The following is a 14,423-nucleotide window of genomic DNA, read 5'->3' on the forward strand; positions in this document are numbered from 1 at the left end:
CTTTATGTCAAACCTAACTAAAATTATTCGATACATAAGGTGACTTTGATGCTGCCCTCCCCCCAGCCCGCCCAAACGGCGCAAGTCATTCAAATAACTCGATTTCCCATTATGAAAATGTGGTTAAGAATATACAAATATGCCTTTCAAAGGAAATTTAAAAAAAAATTAAGGGTATTTAGGCTTAAAACAGAGTTATGTTTCTTGATGTAAGATGGTCGTAAATAATTTTGAATTTTATAAAGTGCATTTAATGAACGGTATAGAAGTTTTTTTTATTAAAATCCCAACTTGCCCTTTACTTGCCTAAGACTAAGTCAATCAGGGGCCATAACTTGTATTAAGGATATGGAGTTACGTAACCTCATTGGGTGATGGTCATGAACAATTGTGTGAAGTATTAAGTCAATTGAATGAAGGGTATAGAAGTTATTAAACAATATCCCAACCTGCCCTAAAACTTAAACCTAAGTTCCATAGTCAATCAGGGGCCATAATTTGTATAAAAGATAATATGGAGTTATCTAACCTCATTATGTGATGGCTCTGAACATCTGTGTGAAGTATTAAGTCTATTGAATGAATGGTATTGGAGTTTTAAGTGAAAATCCCAACTTGCCCTAAAACTTTAACCTGCCCTAAAACTTTAACCTAAGTCAATCAGGGGCCCATTACTTGTATTTAGGATAATATGGAGTTATGTAACCTCATTGTGTGATGGTCCTGAACAACTGTGTGAAGTATTAAGTCGATTGAACAAAGGATATAGAAGTTATTGATAAATATTCCAACTTGCCCTAAAACTTTAACCTAAGTTCCATAGTCAATCAGGGGCCATAATCTGTGTAAAGAATAATATGGAGTTATCTAACCTCATCATGTGATGGCCCTGAACAACTGCGTGAAGTATTAAGTCAATTGAATGTAGGGTAGTGAAAATCCCAACTTGCCCTAAAACTTAAACCGGACGCTGACGCTGGGGCGAGAAGTATAGCCCACCTATTCTTTTAATAGTCGAGCTAAAAATGTAAATAACCATCATTTCTGCTGAGCCCATTTGTGTTAGTAGGAAACTTGAGTCATACACATATACATGTAGCACATGAAAGCTAACAGCTAACCTTTGAGGAACCTACTTTTTCTTAAGTCAATGATCCAATACCGCTGAATATTCAGCTTCTTTTGTATCTGGAATAAACCTCTGACAAAATTTTAGCAAAAAATAAAGAAGCACAATGGGTTATTGTTAAAAAATATATATCTCCAAAAGCAGTGCCCTCTGCCTAATTTGTCATATTTAACACAATATTTCTGGCATCAGGCAATACATCTGACTAGCAGAGTTCTAGTTATGCTCATATTTTACATAAACTATCCCGTATCAGGGGACACATCTGATTTGCAGAACCCTAACAGACAAATAAAATCGATCAAAGGTAAATAATAAGAAAAGGTGCAAGGTAAAGTTAAACATGCAAATTAACAAAGGGCAATAACTTTAATATGGAAACAAGAGATACAGTTTTTAAGTTTCAGGTTGCTACATTTAATAGTTTACGATATATGCCTTTGACAAAATTTAAGCATGAATTAACAAAGGGCAGTAACTCTATAATAACTCGATAAAAATATGGAAGCAAGATTAACAGTTCTTGTGCACTGCACTTGCCCTCAATGAGATCTATAGATCTACATATGAAATTTCAAGTTGATACCTCTAATAGTTTACGAGATATGCCCCAGACAAGTGAAAACGGGACAGGAATTTCTCATTGACCAAATATGATTTGCTATTATGTCAATCAGGTAGAAATAAATTTTAGCAACTTATCTATCATGTGCATATTTATTTTTCGATAATGAAATCGATGGTTGATCAAGATAACCATTCTGATTATTTTGATCATTAATTATGGTTTTGGTCCCATTTTCAATACACAAGTACCACCAAAACAAGACAAGAAGAGGTTCAAATATTTTATTATAAAACAAAGATATTTAAATTTGGCAGAAATACCGCTCTAATGAATGACAGAAATTCACTGACACAATGAATAATGAATGGATTGAACACAGTCACATGTATGTAAATACTAACTAAAATATAGCTGAATCTGTTCTTAAAGGCCTAGTATAAGAAGTACATGCCTTGTTTTAATACCCAGCTGACCAGTCCACATTTATGGCCACATTTCAAGTGTATTATTTATGAGCTAATTGTATTGAAAGTTATAGGGCTGCAACAGTAATGCTTTGATATATAAATATTTATTAATCGGAGATCTAATGGATTGTAACAGAAGGAAATCGAGTCAACCAAATTTGGATTGGAGGCAGCGTCACTCAGAACTAGGCCTTTGACTGCAGAGTACATTTAAAAATCAAGTTCTTCCCAAGCTTTAACACTTAAACAATATCTGAACAATACAAAGCTTGTTTGTTTAAGCGACCATCAATATCACTATCCTATTTCTTACAAAACATCACAGTTATTTCAAGTTCTTTTCTAAAATGATTTAGTTTAAAGAGGATAAAAAATATAGACACAAATACATGGTAAAAACTATTTTGTTAAAAACATAGAATAAGATTCAATTACATCAGTTTTGAACAATGCTCTTAATTCTTGATAGCACTTAATAAATTATGCACATGCCAATAGTTGAAGTTTATTCTTAATTTGTATTCCCTATTTAACAAATTGCTGGATTTGTTCAACCGAAGACAATAAGTATTTAATTACCTATCCAGTATATTATATCTCAATTTTGATTTCTGAAATTAAAATAATATTTAATCAAATTTATAACTATCAATCGCACTATATTTTGTTGTAGAGTTATCTACAGTCAGGGGCTATGAATTTTAACATTTTAAGATGATCTGGAAAGGTTTTGCAATGGCACGGTTTTTCCACCTAAAATACACACAAGCCTCTATTGTGGCACTTAAAAAACCTAATGAGGATTAAATCAAGATTGACCAAACTTCATATGGAAACAGACGAAGATACGTCCATCTGAAGATATGTCCATCTCGCACCTAATCCTTATCTAACATGTACAGTAAGACAAACAACAGTGATGAGATGTACGCAATGTAACGCTTGCATATCTGCCAGTTCATTACATTATTTACAGAACAAGATTTCTGTGATGCATGCTACCATGTTCCCCAAAATAATATAATAGGAAATTATTATGTATGAAAAGCCACGTAACATTATTTTTGTATCAAAACGGATACATAAATGATTTTAAACTTTTAGTATTTTTCTAATTCTTCATCATATTGCAGACACAGATGTAAGTTTAAAAGCTCTACTTGGGTTTTGTTCGTAGGTTATACGGTATGTCTTGTCCACTGAAAACCTCCCTATTATACCTTTTAGGCAGAAAATGATAACAAATATACAAAACAGATACAATTACTGCTGCCTTACAATATTTCATCAATATGGTGCACATATCAAAAACATAATTAACTAAAACTGGACAACTGGACCTTAGTTGATGTATCCGGTTAACACACGTTTTATTTTGGTACAATATTTGCTTTGCCTATAGATATAAAAAATTACCATTTTATTTGACTTGATCATAATTATTGACAATCTATCAGTTGGAAAATACAAAATCATGATGAAAACACTCATTTTACTTCATTAGAGCTTGCCTTATAAAGATCATGTTTGTTAACAAGGAAACCATTAATTTTCTATTCATTCACATCAACTCAGTCTATCGAACTGGGAAAATATTATGTAGATAATGGATATTTTTGAAAACACCCTTTAGAAGGCAGTGAATTAAACCAAGAAAAAACACTGTCTACTAAAGCATGTTAGAAAATGTAACATAATTCATCGAATTAAAGTCAATCAACATAAAGCTTACTACAATTATCAAATTTCACTTACACTGTCGGGCATCATATATAATTTACAACAAACAGAATTAACACTTTACAAGATAGAATTACACGTAAATTAACAAGAAATTCCAAACTTTGGACCTTTCCCAATTAGAATGTCACCGAAGGGCTCATCCTGAGAAACAGTCACCACTTTATGCTTCTTCAAAACAAGCAATGTGTAAAACTTTGATGTGACTTGTTTCCGGTTAAGTTTGCGTCCCATATCCTTGAAGCTGAGTTCGTCAGTGTAGCGGAATCCCTGATCGAGAGTGTGCTGCATCTGTTCTGTGCGTTTCGTCCACCTTTGTTCCTCCTGCTCTTCGGTTTCCGGCATCTGGTCGCCACCCTCAACATCGGCACCAAATGACTGGAAAACAAAACAAATTCATAACCAAATGATGTATGTCCTTGATATCTATTGTTTAAATAAATAGAGAATGTTGTCATGGGAAAACATATATGTCTCCCCTATGTGCTGGTCATTCAGGAACTTAACAAAAAAAACAACTTACAGTCATTGGCAAGTAAGAACAGAAGTCAAATCACAGTAATTGGCAAGTAAGAACAAAGGGATATGATTCAAATTAATTTATGGCCAAAGTATTGTTTGAAATATGAGTGATGATGAATATTGTCTTTTAATATTCTATTAATAATATATTGTTCTTATCACTGGTTATATTTGAAATATTCACTGTATACCTAAAATACACATTTTTGGACAATGTAACCAGCCATCAAAATAAAAATATCAGCAAGATCAAACCCTTTGATAATTAAAATCATTTGTTTGTTTTGAATACTGTATTGATCACATATACAAATTATATTAAGTCTGAAATTTTGTTCCTCCCATATCAGTCATTTCGTAGCTTAGAACTTAGAATGTTTATTATTTAGGGAAAGGCGTCAAATGTCATAGATGGGACAAAAGCAAAACAAAGGTGAAAGATGTAGAAAAGGCCTTACACTTTAACCAGTGTGAAAGACTTGCCGATGTTATAATAAGATATTTTCAATTTAATAGACTTAGGCCTAAAAAAAAAAATTGTTTGGTTAGGGTTACATCCTTAAAAAAAAATAGGTAGGGTAGGTAGGCTTTTTATTTTTTTTTATTTTTTTTTTTTATTAGGTTTTATATAAGAATATAATTTTCATCATTGGAGAATGGTGTTAAAGCTATCTTCTGTACAAGCATTTAAGGTTTAAACTTAATATTAAAAAGCAATTAAAAAAAAAAACGAATTTTTTTTTTTTTTTTTTTTTAGTTTTTCATTTTTTTTTCAAACTGACTATAAAAACGGTAGGGTCGGCGCCTATTCCGTAGGTAGGGTCGGGTAACCCGAACCAAATGTATTTTTTTTTAGGCCTTATCATTATTCAACTCACCACTGGTCCAACAGACGGGGGTCCTACAGAATGTGGCCCCACACTGAATGGGGCAATAGAGGGAGGTCCATCTTCCTCAAAGTGTGGCTGTATGAGACTCGGCATTTCGGGCATGTCCATCTGTGGCTCCAGCACCGACTGACCAAAGATGTCAGAGACGTCCTGGGGCTCTGGGGCAGCTGCACTGAGACGGGGAGATTTTGGTGTGGGCATTTCTGGAATTGTGCGGTCGGATCGTCGAGATCGTTTTGATGTATCGAGAATCAAGCTCTCTTCCATTATAGTACTGATTTCTGGTCGGATTGTTGACATTCCAATCTTGGACTTTTCTGGAGTGAAGAAAAATTAACATTGAAGTTAAAGGTGCAATAGATAATTAATTATGTTCACAATAGTATAGATTTAGTTGTTCACTCAATACCAATAGTCTAAGTTGCCTGGTACATTCTCATCAAATAGGCTAATGAGAGAAATATTCAGAATAAAATACTATTAAGAATTTCCATATTCATTGTTATAATCAAGCATTACTTAAGTTTAAAAAGTGTTTTGTTTTAACAATCACTATACCTGTGGCACTTCTATCTTCCTCTCTCATAACCTCGGCAGCTTCCAGTTCCAATCGCTCCCCATCCTCCACCTCTTCCACAGCCCGGGTCTTAGAACCGCGCTTGAACAACTGAAGAAAGAAGAAAAGATTAATGTACTAACTAAATTCATCACTTGTCCAAAAAAATTGTTTATAGTGATGACTGTGACAAATCTAAAATTCTAACAAATATCAGTCCTTTTAAGAGTTTAATAAAGACATTTGAGCTTGACTGGCTTTGAAGATTTATAAGAGTACACACCTTGAGAATACTTTTTGATACTATGGCGTTTCCAGGCAGAGCGAACAACTTCTCGAAACCACCGGTTTCCTTCCAATGCATGAGCTTCTTTGTGGGTGGGGCAAGATCTAATGTTGTGACTATATCTGTTGTGTCAGACAACTGCAGTTTCATTGTCTCACTAGGGATGCCCTGTTGTTCATCAACAATCAGCTTACGTTTCCGCTTCCGTCTTTCACCTACACCTGTTACCAGAAATTAAAATGTCTTACTGAATTAAACAATATCAAGACTTCATATCTATAAATAGTGTCGGATAGAAAAATTAATATCGATAATCGGTTTATGAAACCGATCAATAATCAATTATTAATAGATTTAATCATTATTATATTATCATCATATTTAAGGCATACAGATACAGTACATGCACCAGTTTTAAGCACCAATGTTCCCTTACAATATTGTTTTTACATTTAATTACAAAAATTAGAGCCTTTGGTCTCTGAAAACTAGATTCTTACATGGTAGGAAGTTAACGGTAACAGGTTTTAAAAATCACTTTTAAACCACAGACATGAGCAGATCAGAACCAATTCAGCAGCTTAAGTACAAAGAAAAATTGCAAAACGGTAATGTAGTGACTTACTGACTTGATAAAAATATGACTAGATAACTTAACATAGAAACACCTTGACATTTCAACATTAACTTGCATTAACCAGAAACAAAACATATTTTCATGACAAAATTTTGACGGGTAGTTGGTAGTGGTTACGTCCCTTATTACTATAATCGATTGTTCTAATTTCACTATCGATTGTCGCTGAAGTAGTCCTTTCCGATCAATTGTCGATTATAATCGATCATTGATACAACACAATTTAAGTCTGTTTGCATGTTTTTTCTTGCAAATGGGAAAAATACACATATTATGATTTTTGATACCATTTAAAATCACAGTGAATAAAAAGCTTTGACATGTTTATTCTGGGTGCAAATCTTTGAGACAAAAACAGTCTACTAGAACTTCAGCAAGGTAACAACATACAGAAGAAAATAAACCATGAAAATTGCTTCCGTAAGGCGTAATGAAATTTAACTGCCAGACATGTGCAGATACACATCTTATATACACAACATAAACACACTGAGATAATAAAACCATATATTTATAAAACTAGAAATGTGTCCATAGGACACGGATGCCCCCACTTCGATTTTTTGTCACAGAAAATAAGCCATAATGATTATTCAGGATAATCTGAGGGCCCTAACTCCTAAATGATTAAAGCGATTTCCATGGCTATCGAACTTGATCAAGATATTATGGTCACAAACATGTGTTAAAAGTTTGGTGAGGATTGGACAAACAGTTTTCAAGAATTAGATCGGAAACAATCTTCGGGACGTATTTTTCAAGTCTTTTTTTGCAAATAAAGAGCCGTAACTCCTAAATGACAAAAGCGATTTCCATGGCTATCGAACTTGATCAAGATATTATGGTCACAATCATGTATGTAAAGTTTGGTGAGGATTGGACACATACTTTTCAAGAATTAGATTGGAAACATATATTTTTGAAGTATTTTTGGCAAAAAAGGGCCGTAACTCCTAAATGACTAAAGCGATTTCCATGACTATCGAACTTGATCAAGATATTATGGTCACAAACATGTGTTTAAAGTTTGGTGAGGATTGGACAAACGGTTTTCAAGAATTAGATCGGAAACAATCTTCGGGAATTTTTGGCAAAAAAGGGCCGTAACTCCTAAATGACTAAAGCGATTTCCATGACTATCGAACTTGATCAAGATATTATGGTCACAAACATGTGTTTAAAGTTTGGTGAGGATTGGACAAACGGTTTTCAAGAATTAGATCGGAAACAATCTTCGGGACGTACGTATGTACGTACGTACGTACGTTACAAGTCATATACGTACGTACGTACGTACGTACGGACAAGGGCAACCCTATATGCCGCCACTTTGTGGGGGCATAAAAACTCATTCTCAGGCTGAGTATATGCAACGCCACTAAAATGCACTCACCTGGCATATGTGTGGTATCAAGGGGCTCAAGAGCAAAAGCCTCGTTCTCGTTTGTGATAAGTGTTGTCTGCTCTCCAGAGGTCCCAGGAAGGGGCGTGGCCGTCATCATGGAATCTGTGGGGGCTGCCTGCTGGACTGGCTCTGCAATAGGCAGATAGGTATTGATAATAGCTTTACTCTCAACAGTAATAAAAGTATACAGTAAGTGATATTCCCAGTGGTAAAACCATTACGTAACCAGTGGTCTCACCAAAACATGGTCACTGTTATCTTTTAGTGATATTTGTTTTAAGCAAGACCCATGAACCCTCAGCCATTTAAGCTTACTATATAGTGAGCAAAAGCATCCATTTTAAACAGCACTCTTCCAAGTTATTTGGTGTATATTTTACTGAAGATTTTATTATTTGTTTTACAGTCCTTTAAAAAAATTAAATGTTTATATTAACCTGGAGGTTTCTGTACAGGTGCTGGAGTGGCAACTGGGATCTCTGGCACTGCTGGTGTGTCCTCAAATAGGTTTCCTCCATGTATAAGATCCTCATCTGTTAACACATAACAGGCATTTATATCGTTACCAAGAAATTTACATATGAAGCAATGACATTTAGAACAAGAGTACCAATTGTAACAAAATATGCCGCAGGAGAAGATGAATATCGAGGACAGACGAGTAAATATTCAATCTAACTCATCAGACGGGGCGAGTAAGATTCTTCAGATTTAAACATGAAAAACACAGATGTAAAAACTGTCAGAAATCGGAAATGTGATGTCATGATGGGCAGGTACAAATTTCATCGAATGCACATGAACTGGGATTCAGTTAAATGAATTTTATGTTAAAGTTGAATCGTTGGGGAATCAAAGAAATCAAATTATCAATGAAATTGTTAAATGTTTTTAATAGTTTGCTATCGATAAAAACTGGTAATAGGCAATCAAGATACAGTCTTCTACTTAATTTTGTCACGCAGTTATGATAATTAAGTGGTATTTCTATGGTTTATAAAAGAAAACAAATGTTTAATACTATTGCTTTGATAGAAAATTTGATAGGCTATGTAAGCAGTGGTCCAAATTTACACAAGCCTGCAAGCCCTGCACTGGTAAAATGTCTTTCGGGCTTGCTCAAATTCTGAATTTTATATAGTAGAACTTGTTCAAAATAGTTTTATGCCAAGCAATAGTATAAGAATTCAGGCTTATTAATCCAAAAGTCTAATTTCGATGACTGCGTAAGGTGAGTTAATTTTGTGCAGGTCAAGATTTTCCATTTTTAAGGCCTGCGCTCGTCCTAATTATAGGAAACCAAGTTTGGTGATAAGTGGCTGTACATGAGGCCAAATTTGGGGCGCACATAGTGTAAAGGCTTAAGTTAACAATTGGATAAGACCAATTTAAGGCAATTCATATAATTAAAGGACAATTACTCTTGAGAGACTCCAGAGATATGGCTGTTTAACTTTGAACTTATCCAAGATATAATTCCCATCTACATTCTGTCCAAAGTTGGTGGTGATTGGACAAAGGCTTCCTAAGTTATTGACCAGACAAAATAAAACACAATAATAGTTTTTAGTTCTATTTGTTGTAGTTTGGTCGTTTGTCCATCGTTTTTAATCCATCGTGCCTTTTTGTCCGCTACATTTTGCGTCCCCCCATTTTCACAGTTTCATTTAGTTCTAAGGGGCAACTATCAACATACGCTTGGATCTATAATAAATATATTTTTTACCAAGGAATTCATTTGTAACAGCACCGCCAAAACTGTCTGCATCATTGTCGTCGTCATCATCATCTGCACAATAAACAGTCAACTCAAACTTGAACAGTGAATAACCAACATTTAACATAAATGTCTGTTCAACATACAGAACATTTTAAAACTAGTTACAGAGCTACAGATAACTTTTTTTGTAACAAAATATGCTTAACTTCTTTTTGAAGTGAATTTAAAACCCTTATGCAATCTAGTAAAGTGTATGGTACACCCTCGGGTCATTCATTAAACTGAATGACTAAGTTTATTTAATGAACTTTTATAGTACATAATTATAATATAAAATTTATTAAATTATATAAGAACTTGTAAACACAAAATTGAAATGTTGTTAAGCAAAATTCAAGTCCTGATTAATTCAAACATCTTTACCACTTTCTTGGCTTATTGCCTTCTGTAAGTCTCTTAGGATAATAAATTGATTTTAACAAACCGGTTTAACATTTAGTCCTAACAGCTAGCTAGAACGGTAAAAAATACTCGGAAAAACATTATGCCCTATTTATTATTTTTAATCGTACTGGTACGAACAGCCGTTTGATTTCATATCGTAATGGGTGTATTTATGCCCTTTACGACCCTTATCTGTAGCTCTAAGTTATTTCCAACTATGAAACAGCAACAAAGTAACAATAAGAAAACCTAGTTTCATGAGAAAGATCCTCACAAGATGAAGAGAAGGCAGTCTCATTTCCATACTTTACTTGTTCCTGCAATGAAGCTGCTGGCTTTCTGATTATTCTGAGGACTGTTAAACATCCAAAGGCACATAACAGTCAACACTAATGCAGGGATTATAACAGCTGAAGTTTGTGAATACTTATGAATAGCCGGTGGTCAGAGTATGAAGGATTCTTGCTCAAAGCAGGGTAAATGGGCTTAGACCCTTTTTGAACTTGTTTCCAAAGTCTTTAATATTCATTTTAAGGTACCTCGTACTGTTTTTTAAGCAAAATTCAGAGCAAAGTGAAATTCTTTATGACTGTACAATAGTCTGTAGTAAAAGCTCACAATCCTGTTTTCAGGATTAACCCTGAACTTAACTCTCACAGATTGAACGTTTTGACTTTTTTTATTTTTTGTCTTGGAAAAAGCCAATTTTTGCGAACATCCATGGAAACTAGTGATATAAGACTGCTGGCAAAAAATCAAATCCCAGATTTTATATTCAAGTTCAAAAATTGATGTTTTATACATTTTTCTTAAACTGTTAGTAACAGTTTAAGCCGTAAAACATTAATTCTAGGATGGAAATATGAAAATCTACAATCTGATTTTTTGTTAGCATTCTTATATAATTGCTTAGCAGATATTTACACAAAGGTTTGCTCTTTCCAAGACAAAAAATAAAAAAGTTGTTAAAATGGTCAATCTGTGAGAGTGCAGCTTTAAGAACCCCTGCAAATGATGACTAGATCAACCCAACTCGTATCAAAGTAACTAGCATACCCATAAATCCTCCACCAAAGCCATCATCAAGCTGTGGCAGGTCGACGTCCATTGGTTGAGCTGTGGATGTCTCGGCTAGTAGGGTAGATGAATGGTCATGCATGGGGGCGACATCAAGGTCAACCCGCGGGCTCTTCATATAGTGCTCATCAAAGTTGGCATCTCTCAAAAGCTCTCGCCCGTCAAAGTCTACATCACCTGTGATGACCAATCCAGAAATGGGTCATTTAAGTTTGCAAAATTTAATAATAACTTCAAAACATGTTCAGAAATCCCAAAACTCACATTTTTTAGCAACTTTCTATAAAATCTCCATAGTCCCCAGACTGCAAAATTTATATCTTTTTATTATGTCTTTACTAGCAGTGTACCAGGTATAAATAAATAAATAGTTATAATAAATAAATCCCACTACTGTGACATTAGAACTTGGATAAACAACCTCTTCACTTGTATTACAAGCTCTGCTTTTTAAATTAAAAATTAGGATGAAGTCTTAAATATGTTTAACCAGGGGCAGTCTTGTTGGCCTGTGTTTATTTCCACTGGTGGATTTATTCTAATAAATATTGAACCAGTAGTTGACATTTTTCATACCAAAGTTATCGTCGCCTACAAATGAGATTGTGGTGAGATCCTCTTTCATGGTAATTTCCTCCGGCCTGCTCTGGTTTACAGTTGAGAATTGAGCTGTCATGTCAAGATCACTGAAATGGTATAGCATTATTATGAATCATGAAAAAACACTACATGTATCTTAAATAATGACAGTCCTTTTTTGTTTGAGAAAATCTCAATCTTTCTTATTTTAGATAAAAATATCTAAATGGCATATAACTTATAATTTGACTAATGGGTATTCCCTCATAAATATTTCACCAACTTCTAAAAAGGTTAAAATAAAAAGACTGACCATTACGAGATGAGCCTTTTATGTCAAGAGTTGAAGACCGATATTAAGATTTTGAAACAATGCACTTACTGCAGATCTTCAAGTGCATCAAAGTCGTGAAAGTTCTCCTGCAGAGTAATTGCGGCAACATTGGCTTCTCTGTTATCCTCTGGCAGGTCAACAACTCCAGGTCTGAAAGCCATCTTGATCTTGACAAAGGCTTCATTACAATCTGCCAGTAGGTACTTGGCTTTGCGTGAGTAGATCCTCACCACACCCAACAGCAGATGACCTGATGTCCTTAAAGCCAGCTTCACCTGTAGAAGGAAAAGGTGAATAACGGATATTTCTCTATCAATAAACCTCTACTTTCAAATTTTAATTCTATGGTCGTATAATTTCCAAATAGGCATCTACAGTATTCTGATAAGAAGTTAAAATATTAACCTTTATCTTGCAACTTTAAAGGTAATAACCAAGTCACACTGATCCAGTTCAACCAGACATTTTGATTAATATCCAGCATTTACAATAACAATGTATGGTATAGCAGGCTTATTTTTTCCAAAATATTTGCCCCTTGCGGCTTAAATGGTTTGCCATTAAACTAACTCAAATTTTACCAGCCTGGGTCGACTGTTGAGTCAGACATATTTTGTGATCTCTTGGTCATCTTTGAAGTTTGTATTTCATATTTCTGGAATTGAGCGCCATTACCACTTGCAAATACCTTAGGTTTCATGATAGCTTCCACACTGCTGTCAATGTTCGTTTCAAACACATGCGCTTTTGTAAGTTTCTTGTCCCAATGTGCAGCCAGCCATATGCGAGCCAATGGACCCTTTTTGGTCAGCACAAAATGTGCATAAAACATGATGGTTGCTGAAGATGATCACCTTAAAATAAAAACAATAAAAATAAGAAAATGCAAAAATGATTAGATGCAAATATATTGTTTAACCATAACTATGATTTAAAGAGTTGTTAATGTTCATTATATAACTACGCAATACTGTTTTTTAATTAACATATAGATAGGTGAAATGTCTTTTACAAGAAATGTCCAAGCTTCTAAGATTCCTTTTGCATGCAATTAAAAAATGCCCAGTTTTAAGCACAGGCGCACTGGTCTATACAGTTTTGAGAATATCCAGTATAGCAGTAGTCTGCCTAGCCACAATAATGCACGTTCAGGGAATAAACACTTAAGTGTTTCATGAAACCTTAATTCACTACGACTTCTGGCAACAAAGCATCCCCATTTCAGAACTATCTAGCAGGTGCCCGTTATTTTTCGGTTTAATATACTTAGTGCTTGGATCTGTCATTCTTGGCTAGGAAAACAACATGTGGGATATGGATGCATATCGTCACCAAAACAAAAAATCGTCAAAGACTCTGAAGCGGCTGTTTATATCGACTATAGTCTGCCATGAAAAACTTTCAAACGTAGAATTCTGCAAAATATATCTTAAGTCAATAAGGGGTTTTGAATGTGTGCTAACAAGTTGTGTCTCTGTATTGCAATTACGAAAAAAACTAAAACAAAAGCCACTGGTTCTTATCGAGACGCACTCACCCGCCACCTCCACATTACCTTTTGAAAGCGTGGGACTTGAACCTACTTGAACGGCGTTCTTACCGACTGAGCCAAGCGGATGACTGGTTCTTAACAAAACATTCTACATAACAGAGTCATGAAAGCCACGAATACCTGCATGCAAGATGAAATCGACAAAAAAATATAAAAAATGCAGAACTTCCAACACGACTTACCAGCAGAACGGGAATAAGCATGCATTTACTGAAAATTAAATCTTGCAATACAGTGTAGCAATACAAAAATGCAAAATAAGAAGTTCCACTTACTTTTTATTGACAAAAGATGGTGTTTTGTCAAAAACAAATCTTCCTAAATTGTCGTATGTTTACATTCTGCGTTCAAAATGGCGTCACCACTCTTCCCGCTCAAACAATTTGCATAATGTGCAACCACCAAAGAAATAGTTCTTATATAAAATCCAAATTTAGCTTGATGTGGAAATGCATTTTAACGTTATTGATTTTTAACATAAGAATATATGCCAAATTTTAAATCAAATTTATTGTTC

At 34.4% G+C, this 14,423-nt stretch overlaps 1 protein-coding gene across 1 annotated transcript; it reads right to left on the minus strand.

Moving 5' to 3' along the window:
- Positions 1-1,964: 1,964 nt before the first annotated feature.
- LOC128206034 (double-strand-break repair protein rad21 homolog) lies at positions 1,965-14,305 on the minus strand. The gene is made up of 12 exons (XM_052908160.1): positions 14,182-14,305; positions 13,043-13,208; positions 12,403-12,629; positions 12,018-12,127; positions 11,421-11,618; positions 9,927-9,989; positions 8,638-8,733; positions 8,189-8,329; positions 6,156-6,379; positions 5,875-5,983; positions 5,305-5,633; positions 1,965-4,282 (listed from the first exon to the last, which is right to left on the minus strand). Exons 2-12 carry the CDS (start codon positions 13,184-13,186, stop codon positions 3,989-3,991), a joined length of 1,935 nt encoding a protein of 644 aa, XP_052764120.1. The 5' UTR covers positions 13,187-13,208; positions 14,182-14,305; the 3' UTR covers positions 1,965-3,988.
- Positions 14,306-14,423: the final 118 nt, after the last annotated feature.

This window comes from Mya arenaria, chromosome 10, assembly GCF_026914265.1.
Source record: "Mya arenaria isolate MELC-2E11 chromosome 10, ASM2691426v1".
NCBI classification, from domain to species: Eukaryota; Metazoa; Mollusca; class Bivalvia; order Myida; family Myidae; genus Mya; species Mya arenaria.

Excerpts from the sequence above, each read along its gene's own strand:
- LOC128206034 (XM_052908160.1), bottom strand. The coding sequence starts at position 13,186 with ATGTTTTATGCACATTTTGTGCTGACCAAAAAGGGTCCATTGGCTCGC. Across the intron at positions 8,330-8,637 it reads ACCTGTACAGAAACCTCCAG|AGCCAGTCCAGCAGGCAGCC; the intron begins GTTAATATAAAC and ends TGCCTATTGCAG. Across the intron at positions 4,283-5,304 it reads CCCCGTCTGTTGGACCAGTG|TCATTTGGTGCCGATGTTGA; the intron begins GTGAGTTGAATA and ends TTTGTTTTCCAG.